At 34.2% G+C, this 24196-nt stretch overlaps 1 protein-coding gene across 2 annotated transcripts in view; it reads left to right on the forward strand.

Moving 5' to 3' along the window:
* Positions 1–20809, forward strand: part of HDAC1 (histone deacetylase 1) — a 45254-nt gene extending 24445 nt beyond the window's left edge. For both annotated transcript variants that reach the window (XM_081747090.1, XM_081747092.1), the window contains exons 4-9: positions 5110–5465; positions 7604–7805; positions 10445–10694; positions 13615–13673; positions 17273–17429; positions 19744–20809. In XM_081747090.1, coding sequence (XP_081603216.1) covers positions 5110–5465; positions 7604–7805; positions 10445–10694; positions 13615–13673; positions 17273–17429; positions 19744–19870 — 1151 coding nt within the window. In that variant the 3' untranslated portion in view covers positions 19871–20809. The remainder of the gene's footprint in view (positions 1–5109; positions 5466–7603; positions 7806–10444; positions 10695–13614; positions 13674–17272; positions 17430–19743) is intronic.
* Positions 20810–24196: the final 3387 nt, after the last annotated feature.

The raw sequence follows: 24196 nt of genomic DNA on the forward strand, positions 1-24196 counted from the left end.
TAACCGAAAAACGCCGAATTGCAATCATTGTTGGACGAAGACACTACGCGGAGTCAATAAGAACTGGCAGAAAAGTTGAATATTGGTCGCTAAACCATATCTGATCGTCTGCATACCATGGGAAAGATCCAGAATGCAGGAAAATGGTTACCACATCATCTCAACGATCGGCAAATGGAAAAGCGAGAAACGGTGTGTGAATTGTTGCTTGCTCGTCATGAACGAAAGTCGTTCTTGCATCGGGTAGTGACAGGAGGAAACATGCATCTACTTCGAGAACCCAGAACCCAAAACGCAAAAAAAAAAAAAAAAAAAAAAAAAAAAAAAAAAAAAAACCAGCATGGGTTGGTCCAGGGCAACCCTCCACATCGACCACAAAACCGAATTGTTTCAGCAGGAAAACAATGCTGTGCGTCTGGTGGGATCAGAAGGCTGTGCTATATCATGAGTTTCTGAAACCAGGTGAAACCGTAAATACCGCTCGCTACCGTCAACAACTGCTCAATTTGCACCAAGCATTACACAAGCGCCCAGAGTAGACTGCAGAGAAGTGATTTTGTACCAAGACAACGCCTCATCACACATCGAAAGACGTCAAAGACACCATTTCTGCGCTGGGCTGGGAAGTATTACCACACCCGCCGTACTCACCGATTTGGCCCCGTCGGACTACCACTTATTTGCATCGATGTCTCACACACTTTCCCAGCAACACTTTCAGAATTACGAAGTTGTTGAAAAATGGCTTGGTGACTGGATCACGTAAAAAAGTGAATGTTTTTTCTGGGAGGGCATCCATACGTTGAAGGATAGATGGGTCATGTTTATAGCTAGCGATGGCGCATACTTTGAATAAAGCATTTGTTAGCTTTCTCCGAAGGTGCAACTGTTTTCTTTCATAGAAAATTAAGAATTATTAACCGGCACACCTGGTATAATATCCCAATAATACGGGTTAAGTAATATGTCGCGAATAAACCCGCAAGAGGTAGTCCTAATAGGAGTGAGTTTATTATTGGATGATATTCTCAAAAGTAACTCAAACGATTTTGTTTATATATCATTAATAATTCTGTAATGTTGCGTAAATGATTTCGCAAGAAAATATCTAATATATGTTTTCTTTCTTTTTTACGATTTCCTTAAATACCAGTCATGTGCTTTTGTTGATACTTCACAAACTAATATTTAAATTAATAACGCTGATATACGAGGGTGCCATTTGTCACTTCTTACGAAAACGTTCATGTAGGTGATTTTCTTTGAACGAAATTTCCTCAAAACATAATGTTGTTCGTATTTCATGTTTAAGCAATAACTGCAGCATAATATGATATAGTTTAAGAAGTTGGGGCGAGAAAATTTAGTAGAGTGGCCTGTATCTTTTACTACATATTGAGAAAATAATTATAGAATTTTAACTATCAAAAGCGGAATTTCAGAAAATGCTGGAGCAAATATTTACTTACTTTTAATAATGAGTTTTTTGTATACTAAACTTCATCTTCCTAACGTGTGAAATGTTCCATTTTGGCATACATTTTAAACCCTATTCCTCCACTTTAGCATTATACATTTTGATGACATAACAAGTGAGTATTGTTTCACTGTAACTAAGACGTCCAAACTATGCGTATTCAAGGAGGAGATTAGGACGTACTCTTGGGACACTAAGTCGTTTGCAAAAAGCCGTTTCTTGTTTTACTAATTTAAAAACAAATATTTTACACATTGTTGGTGTTTTAAAATAAAAAGTGGTGCACGAGTTAAGTGCTTATTTCTTTTAGCGCTTGTGCTAACCCAGAGATTTTGTTAAACAGGACTATAGTGCAATCTGTTTAATTAGTATTCTTTTTTGAAACAAAATTGAACTAAGCAAAATAAGTAAATAAATAATTCATTATTGTTAATAGTTTAAAGTCATGTATATTTAGTATTTTAAAACACAATTTAAGAATAAATTATAATTTATGACATTCGCATTAAATTAAAGTGAAAATTACATATAATATCTTGCTGTGGATAGAACAAGTAATAAAAATATAGTGTACTCTGAAATATTAAAATATTGGTGTGGTAGTATACGTTAAAATCTCTTATTTCTATTTATTTACTTGAAGTAACACGAAAGAAACCGTTTTATCTTTCATTGGCAAGGGGGGGAAAAGAAAGAGAGTAAAAGGGAAAGTAACCCTCTTAAACCCACATGTCTAAGACATTAATCATAGTGGAACGGTGGCCAAAACTATGACAACGTCGTTGGACACACATTAAGTTACGATGTCACTAGTAAGAGGATACGACTGTTAAGACAGTTCCAGTTAACACCCACGAAGGCTTTCTTAATGTTGCGGCCACTTAGTTGCACTAGAAAGCAGGTATTTGTTTACATACAGGACTTTGTACATGAAATTTATATAAAAGTCTATATTAGAATGTTAAATACTAGTAATTATGTGCTTTAGTGTGTTAGTATTAGCGAAATTTGCCTACTGCTTTTTCTTTTAAGAAGTAATACGGTTAAAATTAACAAAACTTCACCACATCAAAGAGCATATTAGGAACTCAGTTTCATGCAAGAGACCTATTTGTTGCGACAGAAACGCTTCATTATGATAGTCTTGTATGTAACTGTTAAAGTTCTGTATTAATGCACATCCACGAATAAACGATTAAAAAGAACATAACGGAAATGAGAGCAGACTATCAATTTTTAAGAATAATTGCAAGTTTTATTTTCGAGTGCTTTTTTCTTCTTTTCGAATATTTGCAATATTGAAATTTCTGAACTTACATTTTTCACGCGCTCGAAAAAGAAAGAAAGAAAAAAAACTGTTCCATTACTAGTAAAATTAACATAATACAAAGATTTTAATTTTTTCCAAATTTTTCGGAAAGGAAACCTGAAAAAACTGTTTTTTTACTAACAGGTTCAAAATTTCCGGAAATTTTAACAACACTAGTCACAAGCCCTTTATATGAGGAAGACGAAGCTTGATATGAGAGCTCATTCTTGAAAATAAGTGGACATGCATCCTAGTTTTTTAAGAAAATTCCACCTTTAAGAAAGGGGGGGAGAAGCAATTTTTATAATGTTTTAATTTATCATTTTCTAATCATAAAATTGCAAATGTGAGGAAACTGTTAAATCGTTTGGAATGAGTACAGTATATGGGTCGAACTGTATTCATAACATTAAACTTGATTGAAATTCGTAACTTAAGTGAGGGGGTAAATTTCTTACATTGTTTGAAATGAATTTTTGAACATAGTCGTAGAGTTTTCACCGCTGGTGCATGGGATCTCTGGTTCGATCCCAACTTCTACGAAATGGGCTTTGTCCTGTTTTTTCTCGCTGTTCTCCTGTTTCCCCCAACTTCTCTTATTTCACCATTTCATTCATTCTTATCACTGTCTTCTTTAGTCTATATGGCATAATCGTGAGAAGTAAAACTGAAAGATTCCATTTTATTTTCGGTCCACCTGGGCTTTTATTATTTCATTTCCAGTCAAATATGCATTATAAGAAGGAGAAAAAGGTTTAAATCTCAGATTTTTCCATTAACCTATTTTTCCATGCGAAGAGCAAGCATTTCAGCTAGTTTTCTATATTCAGATTAATTTTAGTGTTATTTAATTTCCACAAAATTTTAATAGATTGAAGATATGAAAAATATGAAAGAATTTTAAATTTATTTTGTCGAGCTTTTTTTTTCTGCAAAATATAAAATTATTACGTTTGTTTTAAAAATTGGAAAATGACATATGTGGAGACCCAACTTTAAGGAATAAAGGAGTAGAGGAGAATTTGTGACTGAACTGTTTCGACAAATTTATACTATTCTCTTTATCAATAATATTGGGTACTCATCAGGACTTCGTTATACTTCTTAAGACGACATCTTACATTTTTGTGGTGCAAGGGTAGATAAATATTATTTATATATTTTGTTTTATTTTATGCACATTTAACCATAATTGTGACATACATAATGATAATTAAAAAAGTGTGTCCGTTCTTAGAAGTCGGTGCAAAGAGTACCTCGTCAACATAAGAAGTATACTTGTTATGAGTGACACAATGTTGTTGATATTGACATGAATTTGTCGAAGCAGGTCAGAGACAAATTCTTCTCCATGCAAAATAAGTTCACGATGTTTGTTATTTTTCAAATTTTGTATAATTTTCCCTGTAAGTAAATACGTTTGTTTTGTTACGCCTCTAAGGAGGAGTTTTTATTTATCATTTTATTCCTACTATTCTGGTTATAAAATTGATTTTCTATATGGGTAATCTTTTTTTGTTTAAGTATAAACACACAGTGAGTTTTTGCATTTTTTTGCAAAATCTTGGTGTCATCAAAGCTTGATACTGAGTTTAACCCAGTCTAAAATATTAAAATACTCGAAACTTTTGAAATAGACGTAAGGCTTTATTAAGATGGAGAATAAATGTTCATTATGCACGAAGCACACAATAGGAAGCCACGAGAGTCTTTATAAATATCGCTGTCTCTGGGTTTTCGTAATTATTCTAAATTTTAACTTAACTATGGAAGTTCATCGTAATCGGTTGTGCGGAAATGTTTTAACTATTACTGTCTGTAGACTACTTTCTTGTTTCACAGAAGCACGTACGTAGGCTTTAGTTTTCATAATCGAAGTTCCTTGGGAATCAGTGTTACGACTCTTCGTCTCTTCTGGATTCAAAGATCCATCTCTGTTATCTGCACCGTTATGGATGCAGTTTGTTTAAATGACAGTGACTACCAATTTATCAAGGAAAACGGCTGGTCTCTCCTATCGGACAGAGCAGTAGATTTTCGTGACTTCACACAGAGAGTGAGAGAGAAATAAGAGTCTGTGTTGTCAATTCAAATACAGTATTTTCCAGGATTTTTCATATGGTGATTAAATACTAATATAGATAGTTCTATTTCCCAAGGTCTTACAAAGGTCAACAATTGTTTAGAAAACGGTTTAACATATACATATGTTTTATGCACTATGTGTTAAATTTAATGAACGTTTATTCTATTGGGAGGCCATTTATTTTCAATATCATGTTTCTACAACTTCACAAAATTTCCATTTATTCTATCTTTTTAGTCAATGTTGGTGAAGATTGTCCTGTCTTCGATGGTCTGTACGAGTTTTGCCAGTTGTCTGCAGGAGGATCAGTGGCAGCAGCTGTGAAACTGAACAAACAGGCATCGGATATTTGCATTAATTGGGGAGGAGGCTTACATCATGCCAAAAAGTCCGAAGCATCAGGTTTTTGTTATGTGAATGATATTGTGCTTGGAATCCTGGAGCTTCTGAAATACCATCAGCGAGTGTTGTACATAGACATTGACGTTCACCATGGAGATGGTGTGGAGGAAGCGTTTTACACAACAGATAGGGTTATGACAGTGTCTTTCCATAAATATGGTGAATATTTTCCAGGAACCGGAGATTTAAGGGTAAGTAAAAGTACAATTTCACCTACTTGCGAAGTTTATTCATTGTAATTAATTTAGATGAATACTGAAGTGTCCGTTCTTTGCTCTACAACAGGGAAGTGAAATAAAAAACATTCAATATATGTTGAATGTTAGGCTAATAATTCTTTGACTACACGCCTGAAATGAGTTCTTTCATACACTACAGTAGTCTCCTTACTGTGTTATTAAGAGTCAGTGATCATTTAATATAAGTATGACAGTAGATTCGCTCTCCAGCATATATAGTTACAAGTAATATATGCATAAATGTTGAAAGAATCTGCGTGTGTCATTGTTAGGAGTGTGTATATCATCATAGAACATAAACAATATACAGTCTGCTGATTAAGAGTGTACATTTTACATACATACGTCATAAATAAGTAAACAATATTTTCTATCAGAATAAAAAATAACCTGTTAATAAATACAACCCTACCTTTTAGCACCATAAGAAATATATATATGGAGGAGGGAAAGTAACATAGGGAAAATGTAAAAAAAATAGTGGCGTATAGTTACATTATGATATTTTTCTCGACTACAGTTCTTGCCAACAACATGAATCGTTTTAACAACGTCCTCAGCATGGAGTGTAGTATACACTGTTGGCGTAGTGGCAGTGTTTCCGTTCAATAACAGAAGATAATTGTTTTAAAAAAAATAAAGGGAAATTTTTAAATTTTTCCCTCTATTACTTCCCTCCTTTAGGCATACTTGCAATAATCTGTACACTGTTGAAAAGCTTACGTCATTACCTTTCGAATAAGATATAATTTTCGTTTTCATAGGAACTACAGCTGTGCAATACGCAATTAACAAACTCAGCAGGTTTCAGGGGTTGTAAAGGTACCGCCACCCAATCCCGAAAACCAGGGGAAATAGACTATATATTACATTTTTTGGCTCAGTATGACTTACCAAAATATCTACACTTTTTCACCGGACACCCTGTATAATGGGTTTTCTTAAAAACTACTCGTGGAAATTTACTCTCAAGAATATTATTTTGTTCAACCCGACGCCATCTGTCGAGTGACATCTGTATCAACTTAAGACATTATTTTAGTTAAACAGAAATTAGAATTGAAGAGTAAATTGTAATTTGAGTTTATATCTCAACCATACTATGTGCTGCTAGTGCCATAAGGAAGGACCTGATGCAGATATACTGCCATATGAGTTTTACTTGAGTAGGTGGCGTGATTCTCATTAACCATCATCAACTTTTAGGTAATTACAAACAATTTAATATTTTCGAGTTTCGCAGAAACTACTCATGAGCTTTTACACTCATGCTCAGCTCAGCTCAGCTCAAAAACATCTATCGGTTAGTATATGCATCATCGGAAATTTTTTTTTCGCTGAAATGCTAATAATACTGTAGAAAAATAACATATTTCTTTACTTTTAGGTGGGTACATGTTGTGACTCTTTCCACTTCGATAACAGGGAAAACAGTGGGACTTCAAAATTAAACGTTTTATTACATTTTTGTAACACGGATCCTTAGTCTTATCTTGATTACCATGAAAAACATTTTAATTGCTCTTGACTTGTAAGAAACTCGCGTGTTTAACAACCTAGAAACAAATGTTTACTAGTGGATCACCATGAAAAACATTTTAATTGCTCTTGACTTGTAAGAAACTCGCGTGTTTAACAACCTAGAAACAAATGTTTACTAGTGGATCTTGTTCTATTCAAATTCGACTCAGACAAGATTCCATTTACTTTCTTTCTTAAAATCCATTTTTTTTATCCTGTCTTTTTTCGGATGTAACCAAAGGCTTTTGAAGTAACATTGTATGTATCCCCCCCCCCCATGTATTTCGCATCCAGCGAGCTGTGTTTCTGGCCCATCGTGGACGTCACGATTTAATTGCTCTTATTGGTGATAAAACATACCGGACTGGTCGCAGTATGTATCTCCAATCACTCGTTTTGTTAACCTCTTTTTGTACCACATATTTTTCTCAGAACTTCAAAAGTTTTATCAATCTGCTAAAATTAACGTAGATGTAATATGCTGCTACAGCTTTCAGACTTGGATGAACGTGTAATTCTAAAAATAGTAGATCTTTATTTATTTATTTTTTATTTATTTTCTGTTTCAGGATATTGGGGCCGGAAAAGGGAAATACTATGCTGTTAATATTCCCTTACGGGACGGCATGGATGATGAAAGTTACGAATCCATTTTTAACCCTATCATTTCAAAAGTAATGGAAACGTTTCAACCAAGTGCTGTAGTGTTGCAGTGCGGAGCAGATTCTCTTACTGGTGACCGCTTGGGATGTTTCAATTTAACTGTTCGCGGTAAGTGACTAGTGTATAATAAATTGAATTTAAAAATAAATAAATAAATAAAAGTATTTTGAATGTATTAAAATAACATATTCTATTAATATTTTCTCAGGAGTTTGCTTCAGAGCTTAGGATAACTAATTTCCAGGAGTTCATATTGAAGTTATTGATCGTGAATTAGATTTTGTCAACTAAAACTAAGTAGTTAGTAATTTAAGCATCACTTTTAAATTTTAGAGCCTTTGGACTACAGTACAAAATATAGAATAAATGTATTGATACGTATATAAAAATGTATATACAGGATTATTCAGAACTATAGAAAATTAGTAGTAACTTGATCCAATTACTAGTTGATTTTAAAGAAACAAGTCTCGGTGATAGTTCGTACAGTGGAACGTTTAAAATTATAGAAAGTATTAAATTTCCTCACAGCTCCCTTGTGGTCATGTAGGTAGCGGTCGCACCTGTGTGTGGAAGACCTGGCTTCGATTCCCAGTGAGAGATCATGTGGTTTGAATACAGCGTTGAGTTATATATGTTTCAAAACTCAGTCATGTTACATGGATGTTCTATGATAATCTGCGAATGTTAGCGGAAAATAATTACTATTATCTTTCAGTTGATATTTAGTGTTAGCATGTAACATCTGATTTTACTGTATTATTGTTCATTATACAAACTATTCTTAGTGTAGTTGCTGGTTTATGATTTTTTTTCCCCTTTGATGTTGAACTACGATTGCCGTTTGAATTTAGACATATTTACCAGGTCTCGTTAGTGGAAAGTTCTTTCTTTCTTTAAATCCCTCCTCCCGAGTCTACAATGTTGAGTTCGCAGAAGTGAATGATTATTTGTGTTCTAGTATGATAAAAGCCTCTATCTATGTACCAGATTTCGTCCTAAATGATAAAGAAATCGTTCCTTATTCTGTTTAGAATAGAATTTCGAAACAGTTTGAGAACAGTAAAACCTTCTTGACACAATGATGTACCATGTGCCAAAAATAATCCAATCCCTTCTACAAAGCAGTCTCGCGTGTGATGATGTAGTTTTCAAAAGTTTTATTTTACGTATGTATAGTAGGTTCCTTCGCTGTTACTCATTGTCTCCATTTTGAAATGAGGTAAGATGTGTATTTTTTCTGAACTTAGGAAATTTAACATCAGTTAAAAAGGAAAAACATACACACAGTACTTTAGTGTTTTCTTGTACTGAAAATATATAAAGAAAAAACAAGTTTCAACATGGAAAAATAGAAAAAAATTATATGGCAGAGTTCACTGTTGATTATTGCGTAATAAAGTGTCGTATGGACACGGTATTTAGATTCACTGCTTAAAATTGTCGTAGTTTATTATTTCACACTAAATTACTTTGCGTGTGTATCAGCGCTGCCGTCACTAGTAATTTCAGAGACTTGAACACAATGTCGCCTGCACTGAAGGGAAGTATGCTTCCTATATGGCCACAAGGAAGCTTGCTGGTGGCTTTGACTAATTTTAACACTATCCAATTTTGAATATTTACCAATATATACGAAATTAATTCTCTGTTATCCTGTCTGTAAATTTTTTATAAACATACGAATGTATAGAATCTGTATATCATACCATAATTTAAAACAGAAACACAAAAATGTATTCTCTTCTACACACACGATACTTATTGTTTATTACAAGTTCCTTTCGCCGCACTACTTCACGTTCAATGTTCTCTAAACCATGAACAGTTAATACAGTCATTTAAAAAAAAAAAAAATCTTAAAAATTTTAAAAGGTGTTTAGATGTATTGGACATCGATTTTTCGAACGTTTTTATGTAAAAGTAAAGGACTAACTATTAAAATGGGTTCCGAACTACTAATCTGATTTATATTCGAGCCGGCAGGAGGTTCAGTCTGTCATTACACGTCCCGAAAGCAAGAACTTTAGCCATGAGACTACCAGGTACTGTCTCTACTACAACTGTAAGTTTTATTCAGGTAACTTTTTGTTTGTTGCATTTTAACCCTTTCACAGAGGAAGTCGACTTTTGTCGACAGAACCAAATTTCCTTAACATGCGAATGTCGACTATAGTCGACGTGTTAAAATTTGTTTGTCTGTATCTTGGCTTTGTCCAGAGTAGTCGCCACAGTTGTACCGTTCATTTTTGTTTGTGTTCTATTGTTTTCGATAAACAATAGAAATCTCACAGAAAACCTTGGGCGACTACAATCGACAAACCCAAGATACAGACAAATTTTAACACGTCGACTATAATCGACATTCGCAGGTAAGGGAATTTTTTTTCCGTCGCCTTCCACAGTGAAAGGGTTAAAATGATCTTATCAGATTTCCTCGTTGCCTGGGACAGTACCTAGATCTACAAATATACCTCCGAACAAATCTCTTGTTTTAATATTATCTTAGTACTATTGAGTGAAATTGAAAAGTGTTTCTTGATTCATTAAAATAAATAAATAAATAACCTTATTTTAAAAGTATTTCGAAAATAGAAGAATTACCTTTGTGAATAATCCCATTTTGTACATTAAATTATTTTGGCAAAGGAATTATGTACACAGAATATAAAATATATTCATTTATGTCCATATGAAGTGAAGTTTTTTTTTAATGTAATATGTTGTTGGTAATATTCTCTTTCTAGGTCATGGTAAATGTGTAGAATTTGTGAAGAAGTACAATTTGCCTTTCCTCATGGTTGGTGGTGGTGGATATACGATTAGAAATGTGTCTCGATGTTGGACATACGAAACATCAGTAGCTTTAGGTGTAGAAATAGCCAATGAACTTCCGTATAACGATTATTTTGAGTACTTCGGACCAGACTTCAAGTTACATATTAGTCCTTCAAATATGGCAAACCAAAACACACCTGAGTACCTGGAAAAAATTAAGTAAGTGTCCACAATAGTTTCTACAGTTTGTATTGATTAAGTCTAGTATTGTAGATATGGTTAAATTAACCTTTTATTATAAGGTGTAAAAAATGTATTTTGTAAAATAGGTGTAAAAGACCATATACAAATATTACTTAGGAAGAAGATTAATTATTAAAATATCTAAAAGTGTATCTCCTTTAGTCTTTAATGGAGTTCTATAACCTCCTGTTTGGATGGCAACTTAATCGCACGTACATTGAATTTGGCCCATTCCATTATCAAATGATCTCTAAGCAGATTATAGGAATTTTCTCAACGACGGAATTTTCTCAACCCAACTCCAAAAATATACATCACTACTTGAATTGAGATAATAACCTTGATATGATTATAATGTGTTTCTAAGTACGCACCTAGCTTCAGAATTGGCTTGAAAAATGTATTGAGTTTCTCCAGTCTATATATAAGTAAGTTTAGTAACATGTATAACGAATTTTGTTCACACTCCGATCAAATTCGCGGTGTTCGACTATAATCTAGGTGCAACTACGTTCCATTTTTTTGTGTAGTAGATACTCGCGTATTAGTACTAATACTCTCGCCTTCGGTGCGAGCGGTTCCGGGTTCGATTCCCGGTGGGGGCACTCGGTCGAAAAAGTGTGAAACGCTTTTTTAGGCTAGCCACCTTGAATGAGGTTTTCCTGGGTTTTCCTCATTCACACCAGGCAAATGCCGGGGTAGTACCTAATTTATAGGTCACAGGCCGCTTCCTTCCTTCCCTTTCTCCGGATACTGTGCTCGCCGAGGGACGTCATCCCTCAAACGTGACGGGCTAAATGGCCAGAAGATGCCGAGAGCCCAGAAATCTAAATCCTAAATCGCGTATTAGTACAAACAGTCAATAGTCGTTCTCCATGTGTCAAATACAAATCGAAAACGCTTCAGTTAAACGAGGAAATTACAAAAGGCATATCTCTACTTTCTGAACACTACATTTTGATAATTACACTCATACAAGTAATAAAACAGTTGCATTAAAACGATATATATATATATATATATATATATATATATATATAATTTGTTTTCTCTTACAATAATTACTTTTTTTTTTTTTTTAATATCATCATTTGCATCAAAGATACTACAACCGCTTCACTTCAGGGAAGGAAATTACTAAAAGTCTACCTCCTATTTACTCAACATTACACTTGGATAATAATACACATAGAAACGAAAAAGAATTGCTTTAGAAAGGAGATAGAGAAACTTCCGAAATCATCTTACATACCTGGTATTGTATATCACATATGGTATGATTATCGTATGTTACAAAGGTCCTTTAATTGTAAAATCTATTCTTCTTTTCCACTTCAACCATAGGTTGGTGAGCAACATGGAAATTTTAAAACTTTTCCCTCCTTTGGGAGAGCTGTTTTATTCTTTGATAAGGGCTTTTCTTTGTAACTGCGTCTAGATATTCTATCCTTGGTCTTCCTCTTCCTGGTTTTCCTTCTGCCTTTCAAAATCTATTCTAAGAAAGCAGATTGACAACTGGAAATGAGGGTTTTAAAAGAAAAAAGGTTTCCAACATATCAGTTCTTATCTCTTCCCCCTCCCCCAAAGAAAAAATCGTTTTATTTTCAATCTCTCTAATGAAGCAGTTGTTTTCCATCTTCCTCGTGACCTTGAAGCACTATCCCAGTGTTTACGTGTCGTGTTTTGAGATAAACTGAAGGAATTTTCAACGAAATTCTTTATTACACTCAGGACAGCTGGCTCAGGAATTTTGAGTTTAACGTCCCGTCCAGCAACGAGGCTATATGAGACGTGGACCTACTGATAGAACGTGGAATCCGAACCAGATGAGCTCCCGCTGGAAATCGAATCCGGGCCTCCCACGCCAAAGGTGCGTACGCTAACTGCTTAGCTACGGAGGAGTTCCAGGAATTTTGAGTCCTATGAGTGTAATATTTTTTTTTCTTATCCTGTATTGTATAGAATTACCCACCTCGTTCCTCTACAAAATTGTTTACTTCCATCTCTTTAGTACTAAGCGAGGGCCAATGGTCTAAACTGTCCCACGAAACGCGGACGGATTTCTTACAAACATTTTCTTCTGCATTCCGCAACTTTTGTATGGCGTACTGAATTGAAACAAGTAGGAATTGGGGGGGGGGGGGAGTGGGGGAGCCCTAAATTTGTATGTATAGCAACCTACCAGCAGAAAAAGTAATTCGACTTTTCGGTGTATTCCTTACCAATGAGAAACCTATCTCTGCTTTTTGACGACATAATTGATTAGGAAATTTCTTAGGAATAATTGATACTTTGATAGCTCTTTACGGCTGAAGGGCTTGGCAGAAGAGTGTACTCTGTATTTACAAATTTGTAAAGAAAGAAATAAAAGCCGTTTAATTTTTCAAAGGAGACAACAATTTATAATTGTAGAAATTTTAGACAAGATATTAGACAACGTTTGGTATATCCCACAGGAAAGAACTTCAAACCGCGCGTGATAGATGTCATTAGCTTCCACATGATGCACGAAAGAGAATTTCTGTGAAAGAGTTGCGTTAAACTCTTCTTCCACCAGATCCTTCAATTTATTTCGCTGTTATTCAATACTTAAATATTATAAAATAAATATTGAGATGTCCGTTTTAATATCAAGGCAGGCCAGCTTACGTAAATATGTGGATATCTACGTAAGAAAGAAAAGTACTTTATATTGCACAGCTAATTGTGAACAATTGTTTACATATATCTGCATCTGTAATGTAATACATAGATGTGAAAGTATTATTGAATATTTTGTGCTCAAAACTTGTTTTCTTGACCTACCTTGTTATTCCAGAGAACTTCTTTGAATGTGATTGATAATTGTTTTATGTTTTATTGTGTTATATTATATCACTTTTTTCTCTTTTTTAAGAACAAGGTTGTTCGAGAACCTGAGAATGTTACCTCATGCACCGGGAGTACAAGTGCAAGGTAAGTTAATATATCGTCGTTTTGAAAAGTACAGCAAGGTAAATAATTTTGTTTGGCTCCTCGTTTATTATAAAATGAAATTTAAAATTCAGACTAAATACATGTTTTGTGGGTAAATCACTTAACTTATCGTAAAGGAGGAGAAAAAGGAATCTTCTTGCCGTCATAATTTAAGCAATGCAAAATAATAGGCTAAAAATTATCGTGATCAATGGTGGCAATACGAGGAGCAAGAAGGAGCAGTAATATCCCTCAGACTTTCGATTTCTTGTGGCATCGCTCTTCTGCACCCCTCAACTCCCCTTTTTTTTAATGGATATTTTAAACTACTGGCACGCGAGAACTTATTTCGGTAGGGGTCTAAAGCTAGGAGGATACAAATTCGATGATAATAAATTAAAATTTTTAAATCACTTGTAAGATTAGAGTAAATTTGCAAAAAAGTCATAATTTCGGGGGAAGAGAGACTGCCTCTGCGTGCATCCCTAAACAATTATTAGTCTTAAGGAATTTAGGAAGTCGTGCCTGTAGTAAAGTTATACTTCTCTGAAAATACAAACGCTTCTATAATATCTTTACTCGTAATGGAACTGTATTTATTCTTACAAAACAACTTGAAAAGTGAACTACCTGTGGAGCAATCCATTTGTGTACTTTATCAATTATTTCATTATCTTGTGAGTAATGCCAGTTTTACGTTGTTTAACGTGCTTAAAAAAGTTATTTTGGCATGGTATTTATTTTGTATAACGTGGTACTGGACTTCAGATACTCACTTGTAAGTAAAGGTAATGTTTTATACTGAAACTTACCTGGCAACTCTGCGCGAGCAGTTTTAGATCATAAGTGAGCTCAAGAAGGCTTTGCTTTAAAAAAATCAGGTTTGTTCTATATAGTATTTGTATCGGCTGGACTTTTGTGCAGTAAATATTAAACTGCTGAACAAAAATAAACTGACAATATGTTAAAAAGGTCAGGTAGTACTTCAGATACTTTCGTTGGTAGGACAGAAATTTCTTACATTGAGACATACCAAAATCGAACTCCGGACTGTACGAGTGACAAGGATGCCAACTTGGAATCGACAATCGAATCCTGATAATTGGAACGGAACAGAAGATGTGCACAAACTATCTCTGTCTGCACAACTGCCTAATGTACCATTTTGCTGATGTTCACAGCAACATTTAACTAGATTTGATGTCACGAATCACTTTCCGCAGTTTGTGCATATCTTTCTGTTCCGTTCCAGTTGTCAGGATTCGATTGTCATTTCCAAGTTGGCACCCCCCTGTCACTCGTACACGACGCGGAATTCGACAACATGCAAAAGGACCTTGTCTTCTTTTGATGTCACGAATCACCTCCCGGAGTTTGTGCACATCTTTCAGGTTCACCCTTTATATATATATGAAAAAAAAAAAAAAAAATATGAGAATATATATATCACAAAAGAGAAGACGCAGTTTATGTGACAATTCGCAGGTCCTCAAATTTCTGCATTGTATTAAAAATCTCCCGGCCTACTCTGAAACTGTTATATTTTATTATAGCATTATTTACAAAAATTCCGAGAATGTGGGGAGGAGCATAATGGAGATGCACTGCACTTTATGATGAAATAGTTATAATTGTATTAAGCAGTATATTCTCACTTATGTCATTTCTTATGTTTTTCTTGTTTTAATTATATTTCTGTTACTGTCGTGATAACAAAAACATATAACAGATGCTATACAGGCAAGTGCATTGTTAATTCTTCTTTTACTAGATTTTTCTTACTAATAACTACAAGGCTCAGTCATAAGTCTTGTAATATTTTGGTACACAACATTTACTATAATACAAGGAAAGTAGGTTAACATTCGAAGTATAGCCTCACTTTAGACTATATGCAACCACTTTTCTGCCAGTTTCTCGATTCAACATCGATACCATGTCTTATCCTTAGAAGCAATGAAGTCAGTCATTGCTGTTTCCACCTCGTCCTGGTTGGTGAAGCATCGTGATTTGGGGAAGCGTGCCATAGACCGAAACTGATAGTAATCCGAAGGGGGAATTCAGAACTACATGCCGGGTGTAACATCAATTCGATGCCATAAAGTTTCTCCATTTTATGTTGTGTTTTTCGAATTGAGTGTTGGTTTGTGTTATTCTGTTGCAGTAATGTGCGCTTTCGGTTGACCAATGCAGGATATTTTTGGCGTAGTGTAGCATACATCCGCTCCAACTGTTCGGAATAAAGGTCGGCATTAATGATATGAACTTTAGGAACGAAAGTGAATTATCCCCTCGAAGTAGCACCCCACAATTTATACTCAAAACGGCCCAGTTTGATAACCGGTTCTGGAAGTTGGTCTTTGTTCAGTCACTGTTTTTGCACATTCGGATTTCGGGAAAACACCTACTTTTCGCCGCATGTAACAATCCGTTTTAGGAAACATACATCAAATGGATTTTGCAGCAGTTGTTCACACACACCACTCTCCTCTGGGTTGAGCTGAGGTCAGTTCATGTGGCACAATGCGTTAAATCTTGATGGTTTTCCCGAGTTCTAAAGAGACACACTACAGGTGATTGGAAGATGTCGAGTTGATTTGATAATCTTCGTGTACTGGTGGATCGACCGCTCCTGGGTGATCTTCGACATTTTTACAAGCTACACGAAATTTCTGGAACGATCAAATTGCTGTGCTGTGGTTCACTGGACCTTCCCATTCGCATGTTTTGCATTACTGCCGTAGCCCGAGTGCGAACTCTCACAATAACAGTTCACGCATCAGCATCAGAGGTGGTTGAACACTCATCGTCACTGCCAGTAAAAGCTGACTAAAGATACTGACGGAGTGGCGGCCTCCGTTTAAATAATTTACTTGCCATACTACTTCTTGGACCAGTTTAACCTCGTGCTTACGGTCGACCACGGCGTATACACGCGATTACTGATTGGGTTCTGAAACTATTGCAAGATTTATGACTCTTGTACTTAATTGATAGAAGAAATGTATGTTTTTTTAAGCCTACCAAATTTTCAGTACGTAAGTAGTTATTAATTTAATGGAAAGATTTAGGAGGAAAGATATTTTCGATGAAAAAAAAATCGTATTTACAATGCATCTGAAATTATTGTTCAGTCCGAAAATTATGACTGTCTTTATGCCCTTTCCTTGAATAATAATAAACGAACAAATAATAAAGCTACGTGTTATCGTGTTTTTAATTAAGTCATACTTGAAGATGAAAGTAAATTATGTATTATGTATTAAGTTCAATGAAAGAAGGCAAGATATTGTTCATTAAATATTCTTTAATAGATTCTTTTCTGATACACCGCCAGTATAATTGACTCATGACATCTAAATTGAATGCATCACAAATGATAGAACTGTAAAAAGGGAGGTTGTAGGAGAAATTAACATTATTGATTGTTAGTTTTATAAAGAAGCTTTTATCCAGAAATAGCTGCATGTTAAGAACTTTTCGCTTGGGGAATTTGCAAATTTCTTCAGAAAAAATATTTGTACAGCTATTTGCATAGATGAGTTACGAAGTTTATATTTTGTATGTAACATTAAGAGTAAATTTTGCTCTCTGTTCAGCAATTCCTGAAGATGCTGTGAACGATGAATCAGAAGATGAAGACAAAGTTAACCCAGATGAAAGATTATCTCAGCAGTCGCAAGATAAGCGAATAGCTCCCGATAATGAATACAGCGACTCAGAGGACGAAGGCGAAGGAGGTCGCAGGGACAACAGGTAATTATGATTGAGGACTATTCAGTCATTTGGGTTTAAAGTGAAGTGTGCATTGCTGCCTTTATATAACGAAATAATTTAATACAGTAAACCTGTGAATAACGGGCTTTAATAGGAGGTGACCATTTGTCCGAATTCAGAGGTGTTTGTTACAGAGATATACAAATTTAGATTACTCACATATACAGGGTGTTTCAAAACAACAATGACAACGTTTGTTAAGTGATTCCTGACATGTGCCCTATCCAAAACTGCATGTTTCAGAATTCTGAAGTACTTCCATAACAATTTTTATAGAGGGAGTTTGGCTACGGGCATATAATTTGAAGTAATCACGAACTACCTTTTTAAAAATTGTTGCAGAAGTACTGCAGGATTCTGAAACCTGCATTATTGGATAGGACGCGTATTAGTTCCTAAGTGAAGTCTTGACCCGACTACCGTATGTCCCATAGTTTTGGAGCTATGGACCTTTAAAGTTCATTTTTTCATTTTTTTGGCAGCTTATAACTCCGAAAGGAAGCATTTGTGCACCCAAGTTGGTCTATACTTTTCGTCTTATCTTAGTGTCAGGGATCACCTCCCAAACGTTGTCGATGTTGTTTTGAAACACCCTGTATAGTAGTGGTATACTATGCAGTATACAATAAATACATTACTAATATAGTTAATATTCAAGTTGCTGGAGGATTTTCGAAAGGAATTCGATACAACTCGTTGATATTTTATTTAAAATTAACATTGTTCCCTTAATCTCAGTTGCACGGGATGATGCATGCCTCGAAGGAAAAAGGAGTGAATTTGTTAGGGAAGAGAACTTCTGCATAGAGTTTTTAGCGGTACGACTGTCTCTCTATATTATGGGAGAGTCTTCTTTCTGAAAGTAATTTATTGTAGACAAAAGAATTTCAGGTTCTTGGGTTGAAATTCAAGTTCTCTCAATTTCAAGGATTAAAACGCTGGAGAAAAAATAGACTCTTCGTGTCCATAAAAGGGTGTCCGTTAAGGTTTCTCTGTATCAACTGATGGATTTGGATTGAATTAGCTTTTGAACGAATGTAATACTTTCCTTTTCACTGATTTTGTGTCAGCGTTCTTCAGTTGTGTATTGCAGCTTTAACGCACAGGAGTCGCAAGTGTTGTGGCGTTCTATAATGAGCTGTGCACTGTTAAAAGTTCAACTATTCCCACGTCTCATACTCTTGGCTTTACTAGTCTATATTCATGACATGGTTTTAATGATAATGTCTATTCCATTTTCGTGCGGGATGTTTTTATGTTTAAACTCCACCGTTTGTGTTTAAATCGATCATCCTGTCCGGCATGCTTAGTATTGCAGTGCTCGATTATTTTACTTTTTGACTTGTTTGTGAAAGAAAATGAAAATTAATGTATTAAGAAAGTAAAAAAGTAATTCAGTACATTCGTTTTTATCATTATCATTATTATATAAATATACGATCTTCACTAGTCAAGACCAAACGACTGAACGACAAATTGGCACCATAGCTGAGTTCATTCACTTTTTTCCCCTAAGGAAAGGAGGGGGTTCCTCTGTCAGAGGGTAGGTGAGGGTGGAGCCGAAGTACGTTTAGCATATTTTCCGATTGCACACCTGAAATAGACAGGCTCTAGTTAGCGGTTGAGTTAATACTAGCATTATTATTTAATACTAGTAGGTATTCCATCGCCAACATCTTACCAACGAAATTGAAAGGTACAGATTATTAATATTGGTTTTGTTAAAAAAAAATGCACATTATTAATGACTTTAATGCAAAGAAATATTGCTGGAAGATCGTACATAGCAAGATAATTGCTTTTGTGTCTTCAGCAAATTCTTGTCGATATACCTACCCCTTTGTAACTTTGCTTGCGTTTTAGTCTTCCGTAATCTTTGTCATGTCCAGTACAAGTTTGAGAATTCAAATACAAAACATACAAACAATGACATCCATTGTATTGCATATATATCCACCGTATATTTTATTGTTGGATCGAAAGATCCAATATATTTCAGGCAAAATTTTTCTTTTTGTTTTATATCTGGAGAACTTCATATAGTGTAGCCAAGCCCAAACTATCACTTAACTCAATATGATGTGCTTATTCCGTAAAAAGTGCGAAAACTCGATTTAGGGGCCGTTCAAAACTTTCCTGGCCCCTAATCCGAACACTAATTATTGGCTAAGATCGCATTTTTTAAATTGTATTTATTTATTTTTGATTATTCCTAAAATTCTTGGCCAAGATTGCAATCTTTTGATCCATTTTTTTTTTTTGATCATTCCTAAAATTATTTTATTATTTGTAGGTCATACAAGGGAAGGAAACGACCTCGTCTTGATAAAGGAGACATAAAGAACGAGAAGCAAGAACAGGATGAGAAGAGGGTTGAAGATGGTGGAAAGTTAGAAAATAAAGGCAATTCGTTTACTTGAAAGTAGACTCGTCATATTACTTATACAAATTTTAATTGGTAAAAGAACTAGTTCACTGCAATTTGAACTGATGATGCCGTGTTAAAACACCGTGCATTTTTGTAAAATTTTTAAAGAATTCTTGTTTTGTAAAACTAGTAAAAACGTGTAAAAGAGCCAATATGCTAGATAATGGAAACAAAATTACGTTCAAACAGTAGTGTTATTTGGTATTCTTATACGACCTCCAGGATTCTAGTATTTTTTATCGTTGGTGTTCCTTTTCACACTTTTTTTTCCTGTTCAGTAGAATGTAAGCCTGCTTAATTTATAGGTGCCTTAGTTCTGATTGTTTATCAGCAATATTTGTTAAGTATTATTATCATAGTGATGATTAAATAATGAGAAATACTCCCTTTTTGTTGTGTAATGGAAGTTCCTGTTTCTTTGGATAATGTCCATAACATAAATCATTTCATAATGTGTGGCATATATTTTAAATTGCCACTGGTATACTTTTCGTAAATTAGTAGAACCTTTAAGTTAATAGTTCCTTTACTCTGAGTATTACTTGAAACACATATTGAATATGTGTACTATTGTTATTGTCTTACGTAACTTTCGGAAAATTTTAAACGCATATGTAATTGTGTTTCTGTAATGATAAGATAATAGTGTAAGTTGGCTGAAATACGTAGTTTCCCCGTTATCATATCTGTAAAGTCCATTATTTTATAAGCATGGAAAGAAAAATATCATTTCATGAACATTGAAACTTCAACAGGAATTCATTTTCCTGACACATTATTACTTAATACTTAGCAAAGATTGTCTTGCAAGGCGTAAGTTTTTTGGTGTAAGTGGGCTTGCAAATACTGGCAGAGTTTAAGTAAAACATGTATTTTGCAACATCTGTTAAATTATTTTTTTAAATAAGTAAACTTCTTTCTTATTGTGAGATTTGTGTATTTTTCTTGTTAATCCCTTTAGAGAACATAAAAGAGGTTCCTTTTACCTTTTTCCCCATAATGTGATTACCATATCCAGTCTCTCTCTCTCTCTCTCTTTCTCTCTCTTTGCGTGAAGTTTATTCGGAAGCAGCAGCTTGCATTTTGTTTTTTTTTAATGTATGATCTCCTTAAGGAAACTGTATGCTGTATTAATACTTAGTAAGGAGACGTTGGTTGGCAGATGTCCAGATCTGAACTATAAGCTTATTCGTGAAAATTGGCAATTCTTTGCAGTCATTGCTATTTGCTTCAATTATAATTCCGACAAATATGTAGCCTAAGTAGATGCGCTAAATTCATATTGTCACTGTAAAAGTTAGAAACATATATTTACTCACAGTAATAAAAAGTGCAATAAATTCTCCTGGGGTAGGTAATCATCTAAGCATAATTGTTATTAGGTAGTTTTTTTAAAACATGAATTCTATGTTGATAATGAAAACTACTTAGTTTCCCATTATCAAGGACGGTATTTCGTAAGCTGCTGTTTTGGAGCATGGGATGGTTACTACATATTAATTAAAGTGGGTTATTTCTGATTTTATTGTATAATGAAACTCGATTGAGCACTTAAAAAAAGGAAATCACTGTTAACTAAACTAAAATTAGTCGATCATTATTCATAACGTATGTAGAAGTAATGATGATAATATTTTGGAAGTGGTAATTCTTTTGCCATTTTAGTATGTATCAGGTTTCCTTTTTTTGTGTCCATAACTTTGATAGCAATGAAGAAAGGCTTTATTTATGACATTTAGTGTCATGGATTTTACAAGATTATTATTTTAAAGTGTTAAAAGTTTCTAGTTCTTTTGTTCATGAAAACCAAATGAAGAAAACATAATGTAATGACCTACTGTAAACGTGATGTATATGAGTGTCATTTACTTTCAGCATGGCCCTTTTTTAAATAATTCGTTCAGTTATAGAAAAGAATAAATACATTCAACTGTAAAGTTAATATTAGTGGTAATTTTGAAAGAGAAAGCGCTTGCTAGTCAAGGGATTGGTATTTTGGATACAGATGCGAAAAATGGAATAGATAGTTATTTATGTATTTTGCGTTACTAAGATAAGTGTGGTAAGCGTGTGATGAAGAAACAGGAAAAGTATGAATGTAGACGTGTCATCATGTAAAATATTTATATATTTATAAATATGAATTAGTAACATGTAAATTGAATAAACAATTAATTTCCCCTTTCGGCATTTTGAAATAATTAAAGTTTAGTATCTCTAAAAAGAACAAGCTTCCAAACTTAGAGATTCACAAAACCAATACAGAATCAAACCTAATATTTTGTAAAACTTAGTCAGAAAAATATTAATGATAGTTTTCATTGTTTAACGAGCGAACAGTGTGTACAAATGACACAGTATGTTTACGATATGTTTTTAGCAGTTGAATTGGCACAGGAATTCCGAAGTTGTAGTGCAAAGTGAATCGATATATGTATATATATTCTGAAACGGTGTGTGTCTTAGCTAAAGCCAGTGTGAACATGTAACACCAATAATTTCTCAAAATAAAACCCTTATCTCTATCCGTCACACAGTGACGAAATTGCTAAAGCCATCATAAATTGCCAAACTTTGTCTCGTAATCTGTCATACAATACGTATGTTTTGAAGTAAATGAATCAGTACTAAGCAGATGGAAACACTATTCAGACTAAATACGTATGCAACCTGCCTTACTATTTGTTTAAAAATAATATGTAATAATGACTTCCATATCCATATAGATGTTAAGAATTCATATCTAATTTTTTATAAGTTAATTAATCGATAAAATTATCTTTGTTAGGCACTTTCAATGTTATTTTTTAATTAACAGAAACTATACTCATATAGAAATTGTCAAGTGCGAAGCTTCACGTTCAGGGCTATGAAAATAGCAGTTGATTAATTTGAATGGCATAAGTAATTTCTTCTTTATCGTTTGTTATCACCAAACATATACTATAAAATTAAACAGAAATGGAAGATATAACTGCAGTTTGAATGAATTGCAGTATGAATGTGTGAAGTTTGTTTGTTCAACGGTGTGGATCAGTGAACCTTGCGCATGGTGGGGATTTGCATAAAGAGCTGTGTGTGTTAGTTTCATTACCGTTGTACTTGACGTGATAATAAGATTCGCTTGCTAGGAGTGTAAATGAAACAGAAGAACATTAGCCTACACGAGACTGACTGACTTTCTACCCTGGACAAAAAATATATAGAGAATACTATATATATGGGTACCAAAAGACCAGGACCATAGGCCAACTTTGTTATAAGTAAAGATACGAAAGTAATTATAGAGAGGAAACTTACTAAAAATAGATGACATTCGATCTAAAAAGTGGAATTTTTCGATTCGTACCAGCTGTTTGGGCTTCACACTGGAAAGGCTGCCTATCTTAAAAGGGAACGTTGGCAGTTCATTAAGCTGTTCCTTTGGGTCCGTACATACCAACAATACAGCATTATTGGGAAATAAATTCGAGGTATTTTAAGTTTCCTCACATAAGAATGTGCGTTCCCCATGTCATTTTTGTATGTCTTTACCGTTTCGTTTGAACAGTGTGTTGAAATGGAAACAACTTTCTCAATTAACATAGAGCGCTTTACCAGTGTGAACTCCAATTAGCTAATGCGATCAGGAAAATGTCATATTTTAGATTAAAATCCTCTTATTTGGAACATTTATATATATATATATATATATATATATATATATATATACTCCTAACGTGAGTCGGTCTATGCCCCCGAACTTTTGATACACCCGGTATTCGTGTCGTTTGTATTATATGAGAATAAGTGGTAGATAGTCATTAAGATCTATCATTAGCTAAGAAGCAGATTAACTGAACAATTTTGTGTTACGGAAGGTCGGTTCAAAATTTCTTGTTAAAGTGATTGATTGTGTGTAAGGGTTTTCGCTAAGCTTACTCTCAAATTTGTGAACTTAAAAAGACAATAGAGAATATATAAAATGTAGGAAGTGAACCTAGTATCATCTGCAAATGATATTAACGTAACCAATAATTGATTTAAAGACCTTTCGTGTAGTATGGAAAATTGAGTTGTAGACTGCATACCCAAATTCCTAACCTAAAATAAATTTTTTGGAAGTAACTTTTAATTAATTTAATATCATTTTGTAGACACTACCTATAGGGGAGCCATCATAAGATGACCTCAGAAAGTTCTTACTACATGCGAAGGGAAAATGCAGTCCCTACTTTGGTGCTGGTGTTACCAACCACGGTCACTTTGTTTTATACCATTAAAAGAACTGCCATTATAGATACACCGAAAAAGCCTTGACACGTGAGTAGTGACAACG

Source organism: Thermobia domestica, chromosome 18 (genome assembly GCF_964235325.1).
Source record: "Thermobia domestica chromosome 18, izTheDome1.hap1.1, whole genome shotgun sequence".
NCBI classification, from domain to species: domain Eukaryota; kingdom Metazoa; phylum Arthropoda; class Insecta; order Zygentoma; family Lepismatidae; genus Thermobia; species Thermobia domestica.